Here is a 16,668-nt window from a genome sequence, read left to right on the forward strand (position 1 = left end):
GAAAGAAATGTAGGTATACAGTGGAAGCACAGATGTCCCAGTTTCACACTGGGACTTGAATACATCTCATGTTTATTGATCTGTGAAATTAGTCTCAAAACTCCATGTGAGATCAGGCTATTCGTGCACACACATTTAAGGTTTTGTGAGCAAGAGGGATACTACGTTTAGTTTTAGACATTTATACGCACTGAAAGCTTTTTGAAAGAGAGAATTATCTTATCTGCGAAGCCAAATTGCTTTGCATTTGTGTGTGGATTGAAACACGCGCTCATGAGTTCTCAAAAGTTACACATAAATCATTACATACATTTGAACATCTTGGTTTAAGCTTGTCGAATCCTTCAGAGGCAAATCCCTCTCATATTAGAGCTATGAAACTTGGAATGATGATCCCAAACACTTTAGCAACAAAGAAAATGACTGTATTTCACAAAGTGTTTAGCAACTTAAATCAAGACACTGCTCTATTAATCACAACTCAGCTGCATGTGTTGCTGACACTTTTTAGAGTTGTGTAAAAGTTACAGCGCTAAGCAAACTATTTGGACACTATTTCTAAATGACTCCAAGCATCTTGTTCAACAAAACATTCTTAAACCAAAAGTTTTCCATTTCCAGCATTTTTACCAGTGTTCTCTTGATTGTTCTATCGATTGTACCCTGTGTGAGAGGTTTCTGGTCACCAGTATATAATCTGGAAGCTCGCAATTTTGGGGATTTCTGAAGGTGTTTACTTAGTTTTCCAAGTGAGTGATGTTTTTAATTGAAATTCCTGAAGTGTTTGAAAGAGTGTTTGTTTCTTCAACTACATTTCTAGTTGTTTTTATAACTGAATTGTTTCTTCCACTACTTAAAAAACTAAGATGAAATTATGGGGTTTATTTAACTGCAAACTGTTTTCTTCTGATTAGTTTTATGCTAATATTTCATATATATGTATAATTTTTTTTTTTTTTTCAGTAATCAGATATATTAGAAAAATCCCATAGTCATGTTAAGCATGTGTCCATTCTACATGGCTGTGCTGGGGAAAACTAAATTACAGTCGCTGTACATGCTGCACTCTGCTGTTCCATGTTCATGTTGTCTTAATTTTTGCATTTCTTATCTAACAGGGAAAATGACACCAATAGCATACATCAGCTATACCAAAAACCTTAGAAGCTTCCAAGCCACAAATGCACTACACAAGATCCCACTGAATCGGAAAGCCACCTTATCAGGGTGGTTTGATATTTACTCGTGATATTTAGTTAACAACTTGACAGCAGCTGGTCTAAAAGCACCTTTGTACTTCCTCCAACACACATGGGTAATAAAGCAAATTTACAATAGACAGTCTTTTGTCAGCCGGTCAGTTTTATTCCGTATTTGTGACATAATGTTTGGTTTAGACATCGATTTTTGCACATCAGGATGATTTATAATGGACATATTTCTTGTGTATATTTTTAGTTTGATCCCTGGTACCCAAAAGATCTGGATGAAAACATGGGGCTGCAGTCATAACAACTCAGATGGGGAGTACATGGCTGGGCAGCTGGCTGCCAGCGGATACAAGATGACTGGTAAGAAATTATGTTGTATTAATTCTGTTGATTTGAAGTCAACAGTACCAACAGGAAGCTGCCTATACCATAATGTTACAATAGAAATATTGGATGTATTTTATATTTAGACAAAAGATAAATGGATGAACAGCTACAGTGGTAAATATGGAATTATTATGGGTGCCAGTTTAGCTCGCAGCTTGAGCAGGGCAGTGCTCCGGGTGGGCTCCAACCCATGGGAGACGATTGTCTTCTGCTTTTCTGTTTATTCTCCACTGTGCTATCTAGTAAAACCAAAAAAGGCCACCAAAAATCTTTAAAACATTTAAATATCATTATTATTGTTAAATGTCTATGGGATTAATGTCAATATTATTATTAAACACAAGAGGGCGGTCTTGCTCTATAAGTACACTGAACCTTGAGTGTTATTCTGGTTGGTGAGTTTTATTTTTCATTTAATTGAACTTGTCAAAAACACCTATGGATGAACTGTGCAGTGTAAGCATTTTAATTCACGTCTGCAGTCTGCCAGTCTTTAGGAACCAGATGTATTTTGTTATTCCTCATCGCCATGATTACAGCGGTCATTTACATGCTTTAAGCTGACTGAAAATGGACGAGAGCGTACATGGTTACAGCTTGTTAGAAAAAACTGATATAGTGAATGCTGCCTTTCATTCTTCGGTTTTGCATGAAGATGCTGGCCATGTTCGGTACTAGATTACGGGACATCTTTCAGGAGGGTTTCGTTGCGAGTGTGCACAGGTGTGATAAACCAACACAGGTGAAAACGATAACGCAGAGAGTGATATGACACTGAGTTTTGCGTTGCATTGTAGTCGGTTAAATATGATACTCTGGTGAATGTTTGTGACCTCATGTTTGTCACAAGGAAAATTGATTGTGCCTGGCTTTGTGTGATTAATTATGTGTTCAGTGTGAGTATTTGTGTTGTTGTGTGTGTGTGTTTCAATAGACACACACCAAGACAGATGAAGAAGACGGAGTAAACCCCTTAGGCGTTTTTCTTTCTCTCCGTGGGGTCTCCACAGCCATAGAGCAACATTAATCACACACTTCAAAAATGCAGATCTACCCACTCATTCAACATGACACGCAAGACACAGTAAGCCCATGACCACGGGCCAATAGTTTTCTCCTCATCTGCTAGGCCAGACCCTTGATTTCTCTCTTCTCAGTCCGTTGCTCCTTGCTGACGTAACGCGTCTCTGTTCAGTTTGTCGTCTTTCACCTGCCCCTTCACTTCGTAACAGATCCTGTCACACATCTACTAAAGCTTTAGACTTTCTGTGCTAATTTAATTTGGGATTTTTTTAATTTAGTGGAATGGCTGCAGTCAGAAGAGAGTGTAGAGAAAACTTGTTTGTATTCAGACAGTTGTTTTCTATTCCCACTTTGACCTTTGTAAGGGTAACATCCTCCTGTCTCTGAATCTGATTACAGCACATGTTGCTTCTCTGGTTGTCTTAAAGTCCTCAGCAGATATACATGCAAGAGGGTGTAATGTAATACACTCTTTGGTAATAAGGTTAAATATTGCTGTTATGGGTATTAGATTTTTGTAATCTCTGGGTTAAGTCTCTCTCTGTCTCCTCCTTTTGTTAAAAGCACGGCTGCACAGCGGCCGGGCAGGAAGTGTTCGTGTTTGGAAAAGCGAAACCCTTAATAATCTTACGCAGCAGATAGCTCAAATCATTCAGAGCATGTGCCTGTGAGGCAGACTTTAAACACTAAAAGAGAGAAAATTGGATATAAATACACATGAGGGTCAGAAGAAAGTTAATTGAATGTCTGTCTTCTATTGTTTGCATATATTTTGCATGGTTGAATACGTTTAGAAAGGATGCACTCTTGTTTGATGTTGTCATATACATTTGTCTGCCCGGCTTGTGCCCAGAGTATGTTTACTCTGCTGAAACTAAGGTTCATTTTCTCTGTCTGACACCGTACTTTGATGTGAAGCTGCTGTTTCACTACATTTTAACTTTTTTTTTTGCCTGAATAGTTTTTTGACTCCAGAGACTTTAAGGCAGGGCTCTAGAGTGTGACCAATTTGGTCGCAAATGCGACCAAATTTTTCAATGGTGCGACTAAAAAAAAATATTTGGTCGCACCAGTGCGACCAACTGTTCGGGTAACAAAGAAAAAAAATCTCTGCAACTCTCCCTGTGGTCAACAACAGACACACATTATGCCCCTATCGTGGACTAAACCAATCAAAGATAGTCAGGGGCGGGACCTCTCTGATTGGCCGTGGTCCAGTTGAAAGTGCAGGTGGATAGAGAGAGGTGAGTAGCTTGAATAAAGCGATATCGATTCATTAAATCCTGAATTGACTTTTAAATATAACCGTGTTTTGCCACAAATGCCAGAATCTCAGATTAAAGCTCACAAAACTATTTCAACAACCACCAAACAGCAAATGAGAGCAGGCACACGGATTCCACACAAAGACGCAAACACAGAGCGGACCCGATGCATCAGAATCAGCTTTGTCCTTCTCGGCTTTCTCACCCGACGGCCCGTAGACGGACACGCCGTCGGGGCTCACCGATTCTGATGCGTCGGGTCCGCTCTGTGTTTGCGTCTTTTTGCGCTGATTCTGAGCTGCAGGTTTTGTCTCTCCAACCAAAATTCACCGAGCCAGCAGCAAAAGCAGCAAACTAAGCTTCACATTTGATAAATGTCGTCATGAATTCCCTCTGACTTTTGCTGTTTTGCTTCCACCACGATAAAAATCACACTTCATGCACAGCTCTCTCTCTCTCTCTCTCTCTCTCTCTCTCTCTCTCTCTCTCTCCCTCTCTCTCTCCCTCTCTGTACTTAAAGAACAGTTTCCTGTCTCAAATCTCTGTTTTCTGCATTTTTCATTTGCTTATTACCCACCAGTCTACCATTGTTTACAGCGCTGTTTACTGTCGCTTAAATGACCTCGGACAAGAAAGCCTATTTTTTTCTGTTGTTCAATACAGAAGAAATTTAAACTTTTTAAAATTATGCAAAATTGCAGAATATTGCAGAATATTTTTAAGGTTATCTGCTATAAAACGCCAGACCAGGAAAATCTCCTTCATGTTTTTCTGTTTTATTCTCAGTTACTTTGACACAAAGGCATCTGCTGTGATGTTCACAATTCTGATGTAGTCTCACATGTATCAATACTGATAAATGATCAGAATTATAATATTTCTGACTGTCTGAGGCTAAATTGAATCGAATCAGGACTTTGAGAACAGGAATCGAATGGAATATAGAAATCAGTGATGATACCCAGCCCTAGTGAGCAGCCTAGGCCCGACAGAAGTGGCTGTAGCTGTGGGTAATAAGAAAAGATGAAAAGAACTATTGATAACTTTTGTGTTAAGTTAAGGACTGATCCGTCTGAAATTCATAGCCATCTCTGACACGGTGCCATCAATCTTTGAACGCTGAAAAAACAGCAGTGTATCCAGAAAACACATTATATGCTGCAATAAATGCACTGCCCAAGTGTCCCCTCCCCCCACTGCCTTTCAGCAGCAGGCAGCAGCAAACAGGTCGTCAGAGGAGCCAAGATGATGATTAAGTTTAACATTTTCTACAATATTGACAAAGCACTTTAAGCACAAGATTGTTAGTTAATAATTTAGAAATGAATATTGTCTGTATGGACTGCAATTTCCCCCCCAAAAGAGTGCACATGTAAAACTGCGGTGTTAAGCGATGCGGTTGAAAAATTTGAGTGCGTCTATCTTTTGTGCCCATGGCAAAAAGTTAGTCTAGAGCCCTGCTTTATGGGCATGTGCATGTGAGCATGATCCCCAAATGGTGCTCAATAGGTGTGGTTCGTTTTTCACGTGATTTACAAAAGTTGCGCTGTTTCCTGTGGAAGCCTGTTTCCACCACTAAAAAAAGTATCCGCTGTTTCTGTCAGAATGTGTGGTCACACATGAGTGTGCAGACACACTATTTCGAGAAAATAACTCGAAATTTTGAGTTATTTTCTCGAAATTTTGAACTAAACACTAACTCAAAATTTCGAATTAGCTCTGCCAATCAGTAATCTACGTAAATGACATCATTTTCTTATTACCTGGAAGGATATGGCGCAGAGGAATGCTCACTTAAAACCGGATCGCAACAAATTGGCGCTTTTTGAGAGGATGTTTGCTGATACTAACGCCATGTGATTCCGCTAATAACACAAGGATTTCATTATTTGTGAAGCCACAGTGAAAAAAGCATTCATGACTGGCTGTGACTGTTAGCTTAGCTGTAGCATTTGTAGCTCAGGGCTTCAGCTTCCAGGTAACAAGGAAATGACGTCATTCACGTAGATTACTGATTGGCATCGCTAACTCGAAATTTCGAGTTACTTTTCTCAAAATTTCGAGTCATTAAGTCGAAATTTCAAGAAAATAACTTGAAATTTTGAGTTATGGATACTTTTTAAAAAAACATTTTTTTTTTTAGTAGCGGAAACGGGCTTCCATACACTAAACACATTATTTCTTTAAAATAAATAGCGGAGCAGTTGGCGGGAAACTACGTGTCTCAATCATTAGTAAATCAGTCTGTGCGCTTGATTTCTTTGTTCCTCCTTCTATATTTAGCACCTTGAGAAAGGAACCCCCAGAAATGCATATGCAACATGATCAGCCGCAAAAAGTCTCAGTTCCCACCTCTTACAGTCTTCTCACTGTAAATACAGACAGTATTTTTTTTATTTTTAATGGCAAAACCAAGTTTGTGCTGGTGCACCATGTTAGTAAATCAGTCCTTATAACTTCCTACAGCCCTAAACATGATATTTTATTCCAGCATGATTGCCACACATAAATTTACCTGCTGAGAGGGCATGCGTTTAGAGATTCCTGGCAGCTGAAAAAATACGTCTTATAACCCTGCGACAGAATAATGCAAATATTTCCACAATGTAAAGGCCATCTCTCGGCTGACCTTAACAAACATGTGGCCACAGCCATAGACTAGATGTACTCCAGTAGTCAGAGGGAGATAGAAACGATGTGAACGTGTGTGAGATTGTAAAAATAATTTCTTTATGCAAGTCACATCAAACAGAGCTCAGAATAGGGAACAGTAAAAGGTTCCCTATAATAGGAAAAATGCTGATGGCCATCATTACGTGTATGCAGGCTTTGTTAGTTGCATGTCTTATATATAACAGGTTAGAAAAGGTGAGAAATTCTTCCATTCACAGCGAGGAAAAGGTGTTAGTTTTACCCTATGCTGTAGCCCAAAATATACCTTTATCTTACATTCATAAAGCCTCAGAGTACGACCGCTGCTTTTCTTCATTCTTTTTTCACTCTGTTCTCTCTCAACTAAGTATGTTAAAGGTCAGAGTCCTACTGCTAATGCTAAAGGCTTAGTTTGGTTTCTGTCCTCCACAGCTCTGCTTTTATCCGTGTCTTGTTTGCGTTCCTGTATCTTTTCTCTTTCCCTGCCGTCCTCGTCCCTCCGTCCCTCTCGGAGTTAAAATCTGCAGTCAGTCGTTGCGTTTCAGTGTGAGATTGTTAGAAGGAGAAATGGACGGTCATGGACAAAATCGGGTGAGATTACACTTGGTAGAGGTGGCGATTGTGCTGAATGGTATTGTATGGAATGACGCGCAGTCTTCTACAATGGCATGAAATTGTCAGGAGTGTATCAAAGGTGGAATTGTGTAGTATGACTAACATAGAAAAGGCTTGTGAATAACATGGCGCTGTTGGCCAGATGCAAGATGAGGACAGGCTGAACATTATCGTTTGTGAGTTTGAATGTTGTATATAAAATCACAAATTCCCGACTACCTCGGTAGTGTGTGCGCGTATGTGTGTTCAAATCCACCACGTCGCTCTGCAGTTTAATGAAAGCGTATGGACAAAGGAGCCTCGGCGCCTCTGAAAATATGACATCACCTTCTCTCCCTCTCTCTCTCATCCTTCCTTCCTGTTTTCTCTCCATCACATCCCCGTGCCCCCCCTTGTCGCTCCTTCCTACCCTTCTCTAACTTTCTTTCTTAAACTATGACATCACTTTTATAGTAGATAGTAGCAGTTCTTGTGTTGGCCTACAGGTGGCAGCCTTTCCCTGTGTAGCAGCCTTTTGTTGTAAGAATGAACCACTACAATATCAGGATGAGGTCATCCTTCCAACATACTCTCTTCCCATTCATGCTTTTAAAATGTGTAACTTTCAAAGCTTCAAAGCAACACATGATTATATGCAAGCAGTAAATGAAGCCAGCTCTCTATCACTTGTATTATAAACATATAAACAAGAGGCTGCTCTGTTAAGGCTTAATGCAGAATGTTGTGGTTGTGTTTAGTTGAGAAAAATCACTCCTCATCTGTAGCTGGAGATGCTGTTAGCTTGTACATGCAGTGCTTTAAAGGTGCAACTCATAGCAACTTCTTTTATTTAACCAGTTACATTCATATTTGAGATTAGCATATTACTTGGTTGCCACCTGTGGAGATAAATAATATGCCATGGCATTCATTTGTTTGGTCACGCTCATATTCTAGTTATATAAATGCACACGCACACATAAAAGAAATAGTGCTGATCAAATAACAATGGCTCTCTTTGCTCCTTTTAAAAAAGTTGTGTGCATCAATGAAAGACACTGTTGTTTACCTGTGCTTTCATTGTCTTGCACTTGTTTTAGTGCTGGTACTGGTTTATTATGGCTCGTTCTCGTTTGCTGTTCCTGCGCACAACCAAAGGGGGCACTCTTCACCCACGCTAGCACACCGACACCAACGAACGGCGTTTGAGCAGAAGAGCAATGTGCCAAATAGTGACTTCATAGGAAGGCATCTATGGTCGCACATGAGTGTGCAGACACACACAAGCACACGCACAAACACACCCTTCATGGAAAGTCACACCAGGATATTTTGATTGTTTTTGGCTGGTCTCCTCCCCTCCCAATATCTTTTCTGCCAGCCAGCCGCGCACACAGCACTTCAGTTAGGATTTTACATACCGGTTAGGCAAAATGACTCCCGGGTACACAATGTCAGCCAAATGAGGCGTTCTCAGTTCCTGGTTTGGACACAGACGTTAGAGGATATGGGTTTCAGAGAGAGGGTGTGGGCTGCTTTGATAAAATGATACGAGGACTTAATTGATCAGCAGGTATTACAGGTGCTGCCGTGAATAGAAAATGCTGTGAGTGTCACAGAATGGTTTTGTTTTCCTTTATTAAGCCTTGTTTCAGACCAGGTAATTGTCAAAAAATGTGAAATATATATCAGTTAATTGAGATTGAAGCATTGTGTGTATACTGCTTTTAGTAATAAAAGTATTTTTTCCAACTGAGGTAAAGCACTTAAAAGTGTTTAGTCAATAGTAGCTGAAAAAATAATTGTTTAAATATAGATCTAGTATTTTTACTGCTCTTAAGGGTCTTTAACATTTGCTTAGCCTTGGAAAAATTGTTGTAGTATTTGGATGTTTTGGCTGAAACCCCTGAAACAATGTTCTGATGGCGCTCACACTGCATTTGTGTTTCTAGCTCTTCTGTTGCTCTGTGTGATTGTATTACATCACCGTAGAGTATTCTCACTCTGAGACTGTGTTCCTCGCATACGTGCCGTCTCATTCATAAAACGGAGCGTGTGAGGACCTTCTGACTGGCTGCCTACGCGCTACGCAACATTACACGCCGTAAAATGATAGCCAATGGAAACTTACAATGTTGTCTGACTCCACCTCTCACATAAACACACACATTGGCGCTCGCAGCCCGCCCGCTCGCACGCACATTTACTCTTCTCACACACAGTTGCAGACGTGGTGGGAATTGGTGTTGTGCAGAGAAAGTATCTGAGAGACAGTTGCGTTTTCGACAGTCATCATTCTGTAAGATTAGACTTTTCGCCTGGTGTCTGTACGCCTGAGAAAAACTCACTGTACGCTCACCGTCTTTCCACTGTGGCGTAGCTGCGCGGCTCGCTTCGCTGATTTAGAGAGGGGAGAAGGAGACTGTGAAAGAATGAAGGAGAAGGCAATGTAAGGAAAGATGAGAGGAGGAGTCCGCAGGGAAGGAAAGATGGTGGTGGGATGCGGGGCTCAGCAGACGTAGATGGCACTTCAAGACAGAATTAGTCTAAGCGACGGTTTGGAAGTGCGAAGGCGAGCAGGGAGGGCAAGTACGGTGCCAGGGAAATGAGCTAGAATCTGGCAGATCTGCAGAAATGGGGAGTAGAGAGATGCAGAGTGTAGCGGTTTGTATGACCAGGGATGACAGGTGAGATGTAAGGGGAGGGTGGGAAAAAAAGAGAAGCTACAGAAAGAAAATACGAAATTGTATCTGGCAGCTGTAGATATAGTGCGAGGGAAAAGATTCCTGCTGGATAATAAATGAAATACCCTTAAAAGTTTTAAGCAGACAATTATTCATTGTCTGAATCATGTAAAAAAATAAAATAACTACACCATGTGCGCTTGAATTGAAAGAGCACTTTGCACTAATCTGCTAAGTTTAGAAATTGTCCTTATTTCATTTTTGTGTAATGCAATTTGACGTAAACAAGGAAAAACTATTGAAACGGTAAAGCAACACCTACCTCTCATTTCTTATGTATTTACTAAGGCGCACACAGTCTGCAGAGCTGTGATTTTAGTCTGAAGTTGCGATAGAAAGACCCATCAGTCCAGGCAGTCGGGTGTAACCGTTTAGAGATCAGAAGATTAGAGTGATCCCAGCATTGTGCGTGCATGTGCGTGTGCGTGCATGCACATGTGTGTTTTGTTGATCCTACAAGGTGACCCATGTGTAGACGGCACCCAGTAAGTAACCATTTAGAAGCCTTAGGATTAAAGACCTTAAAATTCCCTTGAGGGAGTTATGGATAGAGGAGAAAGAAGGAAAGCGGCATAGGCAGAGGGAAAAAGGGGGGATCAGTGCTCGGTGTCAATCGGTGATTACTCTAAGGAATGGAATATTGATAGCATTGTAAACTCGTCTGAGCAGAACATTCATTGCGCCAAGAAATTGTCACGGGGTTTGGAAAACACAGTGTCAGTCTTGGAGATTTTTATTCTCAAAAAAGTTAAATATTAAAACAAAGTAATCTGCATGTGCTGTGTAAATGGGCAAAATAAATCCCTACATATTAAAGAAACTTCAGGAGGGTAACAAATATGTTCCTTCTAGGAACTCATTCCCGAGAATCAGATCTCCTTCATTGCTGGAAAACCTTTCTCATGTGTATGATTAAGGAACATGGAGAGCAATCGGACTTGACTGAAAAGAGACCTCTCCTCGCTTCTCCGAGGGGGGAAAAACAGAACAAATTTATTTCTGAAAGGGCAGTGATATTTCATCCTTGTTGCCTTAAACCTCAAAGGTAGGAGAGGAAGAAGAATTGAAGCAAAAAGAAAAGCTGCTCCAGTTCTCCATCTGCACAGTCATTTGTGTCCCTGCACTTTCATTTCTTGATGAAGAGAACGAGAGACAAATGACTTGAGAAGCTGGAAGGAAGTTTCTTTTGCTACTTCCCCGTGGAGGAAGGAAGTGTATTACCTATTCCCTTTAGAATCCAACCAGCCAAGTAAACCCCATGTTATACCAGGAATACCGCGTGCATTCCACAGGGATTGTGAATACCCTGAAGGGGTATAATGTGAATATCATGGAGGGGATGTAATGGGATAAGGCAGGAGCTGGAGGAAAGGCGTAGGGGTGGAGGGGCAGAAAGGAAAGGAGACTAGCAAAATGACAAGTAAAGGAGGTTGTCTGGAAAAGGGATGAGAGGTGAGGCTAGATTTTGCTCAACATCCATAGTATTGAGCCTTAAATCAAAGCTGGGAGATGTTGGTTTCTGGCATTGAAGGTGGCCTAGGCTTAAAAGAAAAAAATCTATTGGCCTACGACTGACAGTTCAGCTCTGTGGCCAACACACCCACACTGTGTGGGAAATTGCAGGAGTACAGCCTTCACTCCCCTTGAACGACATCCATCGGGTGCCATTTAACAAGGCATTTAACCCCTAATGTCTCGACTGGAGCTGCTCGATGGGAAACATGGCACGCCTGTGGATATGTTGGGCAGCTCCCAGTTAGGTGTATGCACCCACCCTCTATTGCCCAAGTCTTGCCAATTCATGTGTAATAATAGGACATACAAATATGTGTGTGTTCTTAGGCAGTGTGTGTGAAATTTTGTTTATAAAACTGCTTCCTGTTAATATGGTCAGATTATAGTGAGTCTTGGCTCAGTATAATAGTTTGTTCTTCATCTTTATAAATTTTTTAACACTAAGCAAAAATGTTTCCTTTTTCTAGAAGACTTAAATCTTCTTTAGGCTACTTCAATATAAATAAAATACATGAGTGTTTGTATTTCTTGTGGAGGATTTTAAGTTTAATAGTTTAACAGTGGAATGACCTATGTGTACAAAGCAAAGTACAGTTAAACTAAACGAGTGTGGGATTTGTAACTAATGTGAGGATGGCTATACTGCAACCTGCAGATTTGGTGGTTGATGGTGTTCTGTAAAAAGAATATGGTTGCCATGTTGCACATTATGCTGTAAATGTACAGTACAGCAGACCATTATGCATATGTATCCTCCACAGTTACGGAGAAGCTGGGCATTAAACCAGTAATGGGCTGTTTCAGCTTTGTTTGATGGTTCAGATCCATGTGATACTAAGAGTCATTTTAAGCAGTGTTTTAAAAGGACAACAGTCTCCATCCAGATGAGTATTTGAGCAGTTTTCTTTCTATAGCAACACATTTCATCATTCATGTATACTGGGTATCGGTGTATGTGTGTGCCGCTGCCCATTGCTTGTCCAGGTTTAAAATCTTTTTTTTTTAAACTGTATTGTGGTTTTTAGTGAGCTGTACATATGTATTGTTGCTGTTACTATGTTTTAGTAATGAATTTTATTGACAAATTATAGCATTAGTGTAGGATGTTGTTCTTCTTCCCTTATTCCAGCGGTCCCCAACCCCCGGGCCGCGGACCGGTTGTTTGGTACTGGGCTGCGAGAGTTGAGGCTCGGGTCTGATATTTTTGGTTTTCAGGGTTTTTATCGTTAGCTCGGTTTCCTGGGTCTTTTCCTGTGTGTTATGAATAAATCTTCTTTTTTTGGTACTGGTACTGGCTTTATTTTGTTGTATTTATCCGCGACATCTTAAAGGCCAGTCTGTGAAAATATTGTCAGACGTAAACTGGTCCGTGGCGCAAAAAAGGTTGGGGACCGCTAGGGCTGTGCGATATGACCAAAATCTCATATCCCGATATTAAGACATCTATCGTCCGATAACGATATAAATCACAAAAATGTAACATTTTCTGTAAATTCTGTGAATCTCGGGCAGCTCGACTTGCGTGAAGTGTTTCCAGCTGGGTGTCGCGTACCTGGAGTCGAGTGTTTTAACTGATGCATGAAACGATACATTTTTAGACAAGTTGTAACAGCCGCCGTTTTCTTTGTTAGTATTTATTACACAGCGTGCTGCGGGGAAAAGCCTGTTCTAACGTTTGAGTCTAAGGTTTATTTTTTAGCACCTGGCGGCTCTTTTTTGCTTCTCATCCGTAAATACTCTGCATCTTTCACGTGATTCAGTTTATTTTGAAAAGTCTCAACAGGATCTTGAGCTTTACTGTGAAAGGTTTATGTGGAAAATAAACAAGCGGACACGAGGTGGTTTTACCGTCATTGTTGCTAACGACAACGCATAAAAACAAGCGCTTGTCCGTCTGTAGTGTGGTTATATTAAATAAGAGAAAGAGAAAACTTTAGGAAATTAATATAGCCACTACAGTGACCATCAAAACCATGAAAAAATATTGCCGTAAACAGTTTATTTTTGGACACCACGAAACAAACATAGCGTAATAGCGTAAAATGAAACGATAGACGTTTTTCTATCGTCATCCGATATATATCGTTATATCGAACAGCCCTAGGGACCGCTGCCTTATTCCTCATTGCCCTCATTCCGTGCTAAGCTCCTCTACAAGGACTCATGAAGTTATGATTTTGAGTCAAACTAGAGCTGCTTGATGTTTAAATTTCATATTTCATCTTTAAAAGTATTGTGCAAAAGTCTTGGGCCAAATCGAATTTCTGTGTTCTGCTGGGAAACCTGTAAGTGGGCGCTGTGATTTATCTATCTCTGTCAAGTTTGACGAGATCTCCAAATGCAGCCCCAAACCATCACAGAGCCTCCAGCGTGTTTTACTGATGGCTCCAGACTCTCACTGTTGTACCTGTCCTGGCCTCAGGTCTTGTGTCAGGTTTGTTTTTTTAAGGACATGACTTCCAATGACTGTTAATCTGCTGTACATGCTGGTTTTTTTTTTTTTTTTTTTTGTGTGTGTTTTTAGATCTGCCTCTTCTTCCTTTGTCCTCCACTTTACTAAAACTGTTCAAAGGATACACTACACACTGTCTGAATCTGTCTGAGTGGTTTGCCCTCTTTCCTCTTTGTGAGTGGCACTACAAAGAGGAAACTGCGTTTTCAGTTAAACTAATATATTAAAAACCAAAGACCAAAAAAAAGAGTGTACTGTATCACACGAGGAATACATGGGGTATATCGTATCACTATTTTGTTTCACATTACTCTCTCTCATGGCTGCTATTTTCCTTCTGACTTTCTGAACCTATATTTGCTACATAGTTGAGCTAAATCGTCACTAAACAGAAGTTTTAACTCGGTGATCATTGTACTTTTTGCTGCTTTTATTCATGATTTTCTTTAGTTACAGTAACAGGCTGACTTTTGGTGACATGTCCCCTACCCGCCTATACTGAGGAAATGGTACAGAGTTGTCGTGTTGTATTACTTCTGGTGGCAGCGAGAACTAATACAGCACTGTAGTACTGATAAGCATCTGGCTAAGTGGCATTCATGTAATGTTAAGTTAATCTAACATTAGTTGATGCTTTCAAGTTCCTAAAACACTGTAATAACGAAGTTGCTGATGTGTTCAGAAGTACTGAATTTCCTACATTTAATGTAAATTGAGTTAAATGCAGTATGCTGTATTTAAAAAGGTAATTTCTTAAGGGAAAAACCAGGAGCCCTCAGGAAAATAAAAAAAATAGAAAAAACCCCTTTCTTTAAAACTGAAGCAGTGCAGTGTGTCTTACTTAATCAAGGTGGCTGTTATTCTAGCCTCTTCAGTGTAGCGCTCTGGCTCCAGTGCTGATGAAATTTGCCAAACTAAACTTAAAACTGTGACTGGCTTAACCTCGTGTCATGATAACAGACGGTATCATTATCAAAAGAAGTCTGTAGTTATTGACCCGGGTCGGTGTGAACGCTGGTTTTCGCACATGTTCTTAATTAGCGCTTAGACGAGCAGCTGCAGCTTCGTCAGAGAATAGCAGGCTGCTAGCACAATCAAGCTCATTTCCAATTGTTGGGTAAGGGTAAACAAGAAAGCAAAGTCTCGCAGGTTGTTGCCAACTTAAGTTTTGAAAAGATTTCAAGTTTCACTAAAACTGTGAAATCCGCAGAGGTTTGCTACATGCATCTGTAACAGAAACATTCATGATGAAAGGGACAGCAGATGATTAAATGTGATGGCGCTACAGCCTCTCCGCTATTGCTGAAACACAAACATACACAGAGTAAATTTAAAGATGACGTTTTTCTAGATTTATGAGAAATTCTTTGCAGATAAAAAGCCAGTTTGTATACAGAGAAATGTTATCCATTCAGCTGCTTTCATCCACTGTCGAAACACGTTACATAACGAGTACTCTTGTTGGGATAATTTGCTAGGAGCAAGCTAGAACTATTTATAGAAACACAGAGTGAGCTCAATGCTGTGTTAGAATCGGCCCTGATGATTGTTATGTTATATCAAAAGAAGTTCGTATCAGGTAGGTATCTGTATCGATATCGAGCAGTATCGGTAATCCGGTCTTTAAGTGATGACGTATGAACCCTGCTTCGGGGTCCAAACTAACCCTAACCCTAACCCTCAGTCAGAACATGCTATATTATGTTTAGGTGGAAACTAGCGAGCTAACTCCCTGCTAACTTCTAACTCTGTTAAATTTCATAAATTCTGTTTTCACGGACGCCTGGATGTTAATCTTAATTGTTACACCTGGTAGAGAAACCATACTGATCATTTTATTAAAGAATTTGGACAGTTTTTAACTCTCAGTGATGTTATTTTGTATAACTTAGGACCTGAAGCGGAGTTTGGACCCAGACATGGCTAATAACTAACCACCTTCAGCCATGCTGTTAAAGCCTGGGAGCATTCACCTTAGCTAGAATAAATTTGACTTGGTAAACTCAGCTAACTGAAATGAGTACATATTTGTTCATTGGGTTTGTTGTCTATAACTGTGATGCAATGCAAGACGATTTTTTATTTTTTGGGGGGGGTTTAGAGCTGTAGTTTGATTGCCAGTGACTGCAATAAGACAGAGCTAACAATGTGTTAATTAGGTTCACCAAAGTCCAAACTGAGCTTTATTCACATAATTTGGCAGCAGAAATTGTCCCAATTTCAAAATGTCATTGTTTCAAAATGTCAGCGTCTTCATTTGCTTGGTGCAGCGTAGTCACACAGCTTCCTTCTCTTGGAGGACAAACAGTGCAACTTTGTGTCTCGCTTTCTGGCAGTAGAGCTAAAAGGACTAAAGACAGACGATCTATATTCTTTGACATTTGACAACTTATTGTAGCTTTCTTTGTTTCGGAATAATTAGCTTGTCTAATACGTTACAAGCTTAAAGAGGAGGGGGACAAATTAGAAGTGAGAAAGACTAAAAAGTCTCTTTGGTTTCCTTGTCATCTTGACTCAGCAAGGAAAACAAATGCAATTTCCTTCATAAGGAGGAAATGCTTGAAAGACATTTGTAATTAATGTGGCGTGCCAAGCTGTTGGTGTGGGTGGATAAAGAGTGTGGGTGACATATGGATAAAAAGCAAAGAAATCATTTTAGGCATTCAAGGACATGTAGTAAATGACTTTTCAAAGGCCCCTTTGAGGTTATTCTTTCTCCTTCTCTTCACTTTGGCCCTTTTGTGTTGTTTTGGAAGATAGCCCCCCACTTTCTGTCTGAGTGTCCAATGTTCAGCCATCAGCTGCCATTACTCACTGACCACCTG

At 40.3% G+C, this 16,668-nt stretch overlaps 1 protein-coding gene across 1 annotated transcript in view; it reads left to right on the top strand.

Moving 5' to 3' along the window:
* cdkal1 (CDK5 regulatory subunit associated protein 1-like 1) overlaps positions 1 to 16,668 on the top strand; it is a 244,967-nt gene that overhangs the window by 1,833 nt on the left and 226,466 nt on the right. Inside the window, exon 3 of the mRNA XM_031751788.2 lies at positions 1,459 to 1,571. Coding sequence (XP_031607648.1) covers positions 1,459 to 1,571 — 113 coding nt within the window. The remainder of the gene's footprint in view (positions 1 to 1,458; positions 1,572 to 16,668) is intronic.

This window comes from Oreochromis aureus, linkage group 11, assembly GCF_013358895.1.
Source record: "Oreochromis aureus strain Israel breed Guangdong linkage group 11, ZZ_aureus, whole genome shotgun sequence".
Classification (NCBI taxonomy): Eukaryota; Metazoa; Chordata; class Actinopteri; order Cichliformes; family Cichlidae; genus Oreochromis; species Oreochromis aureus.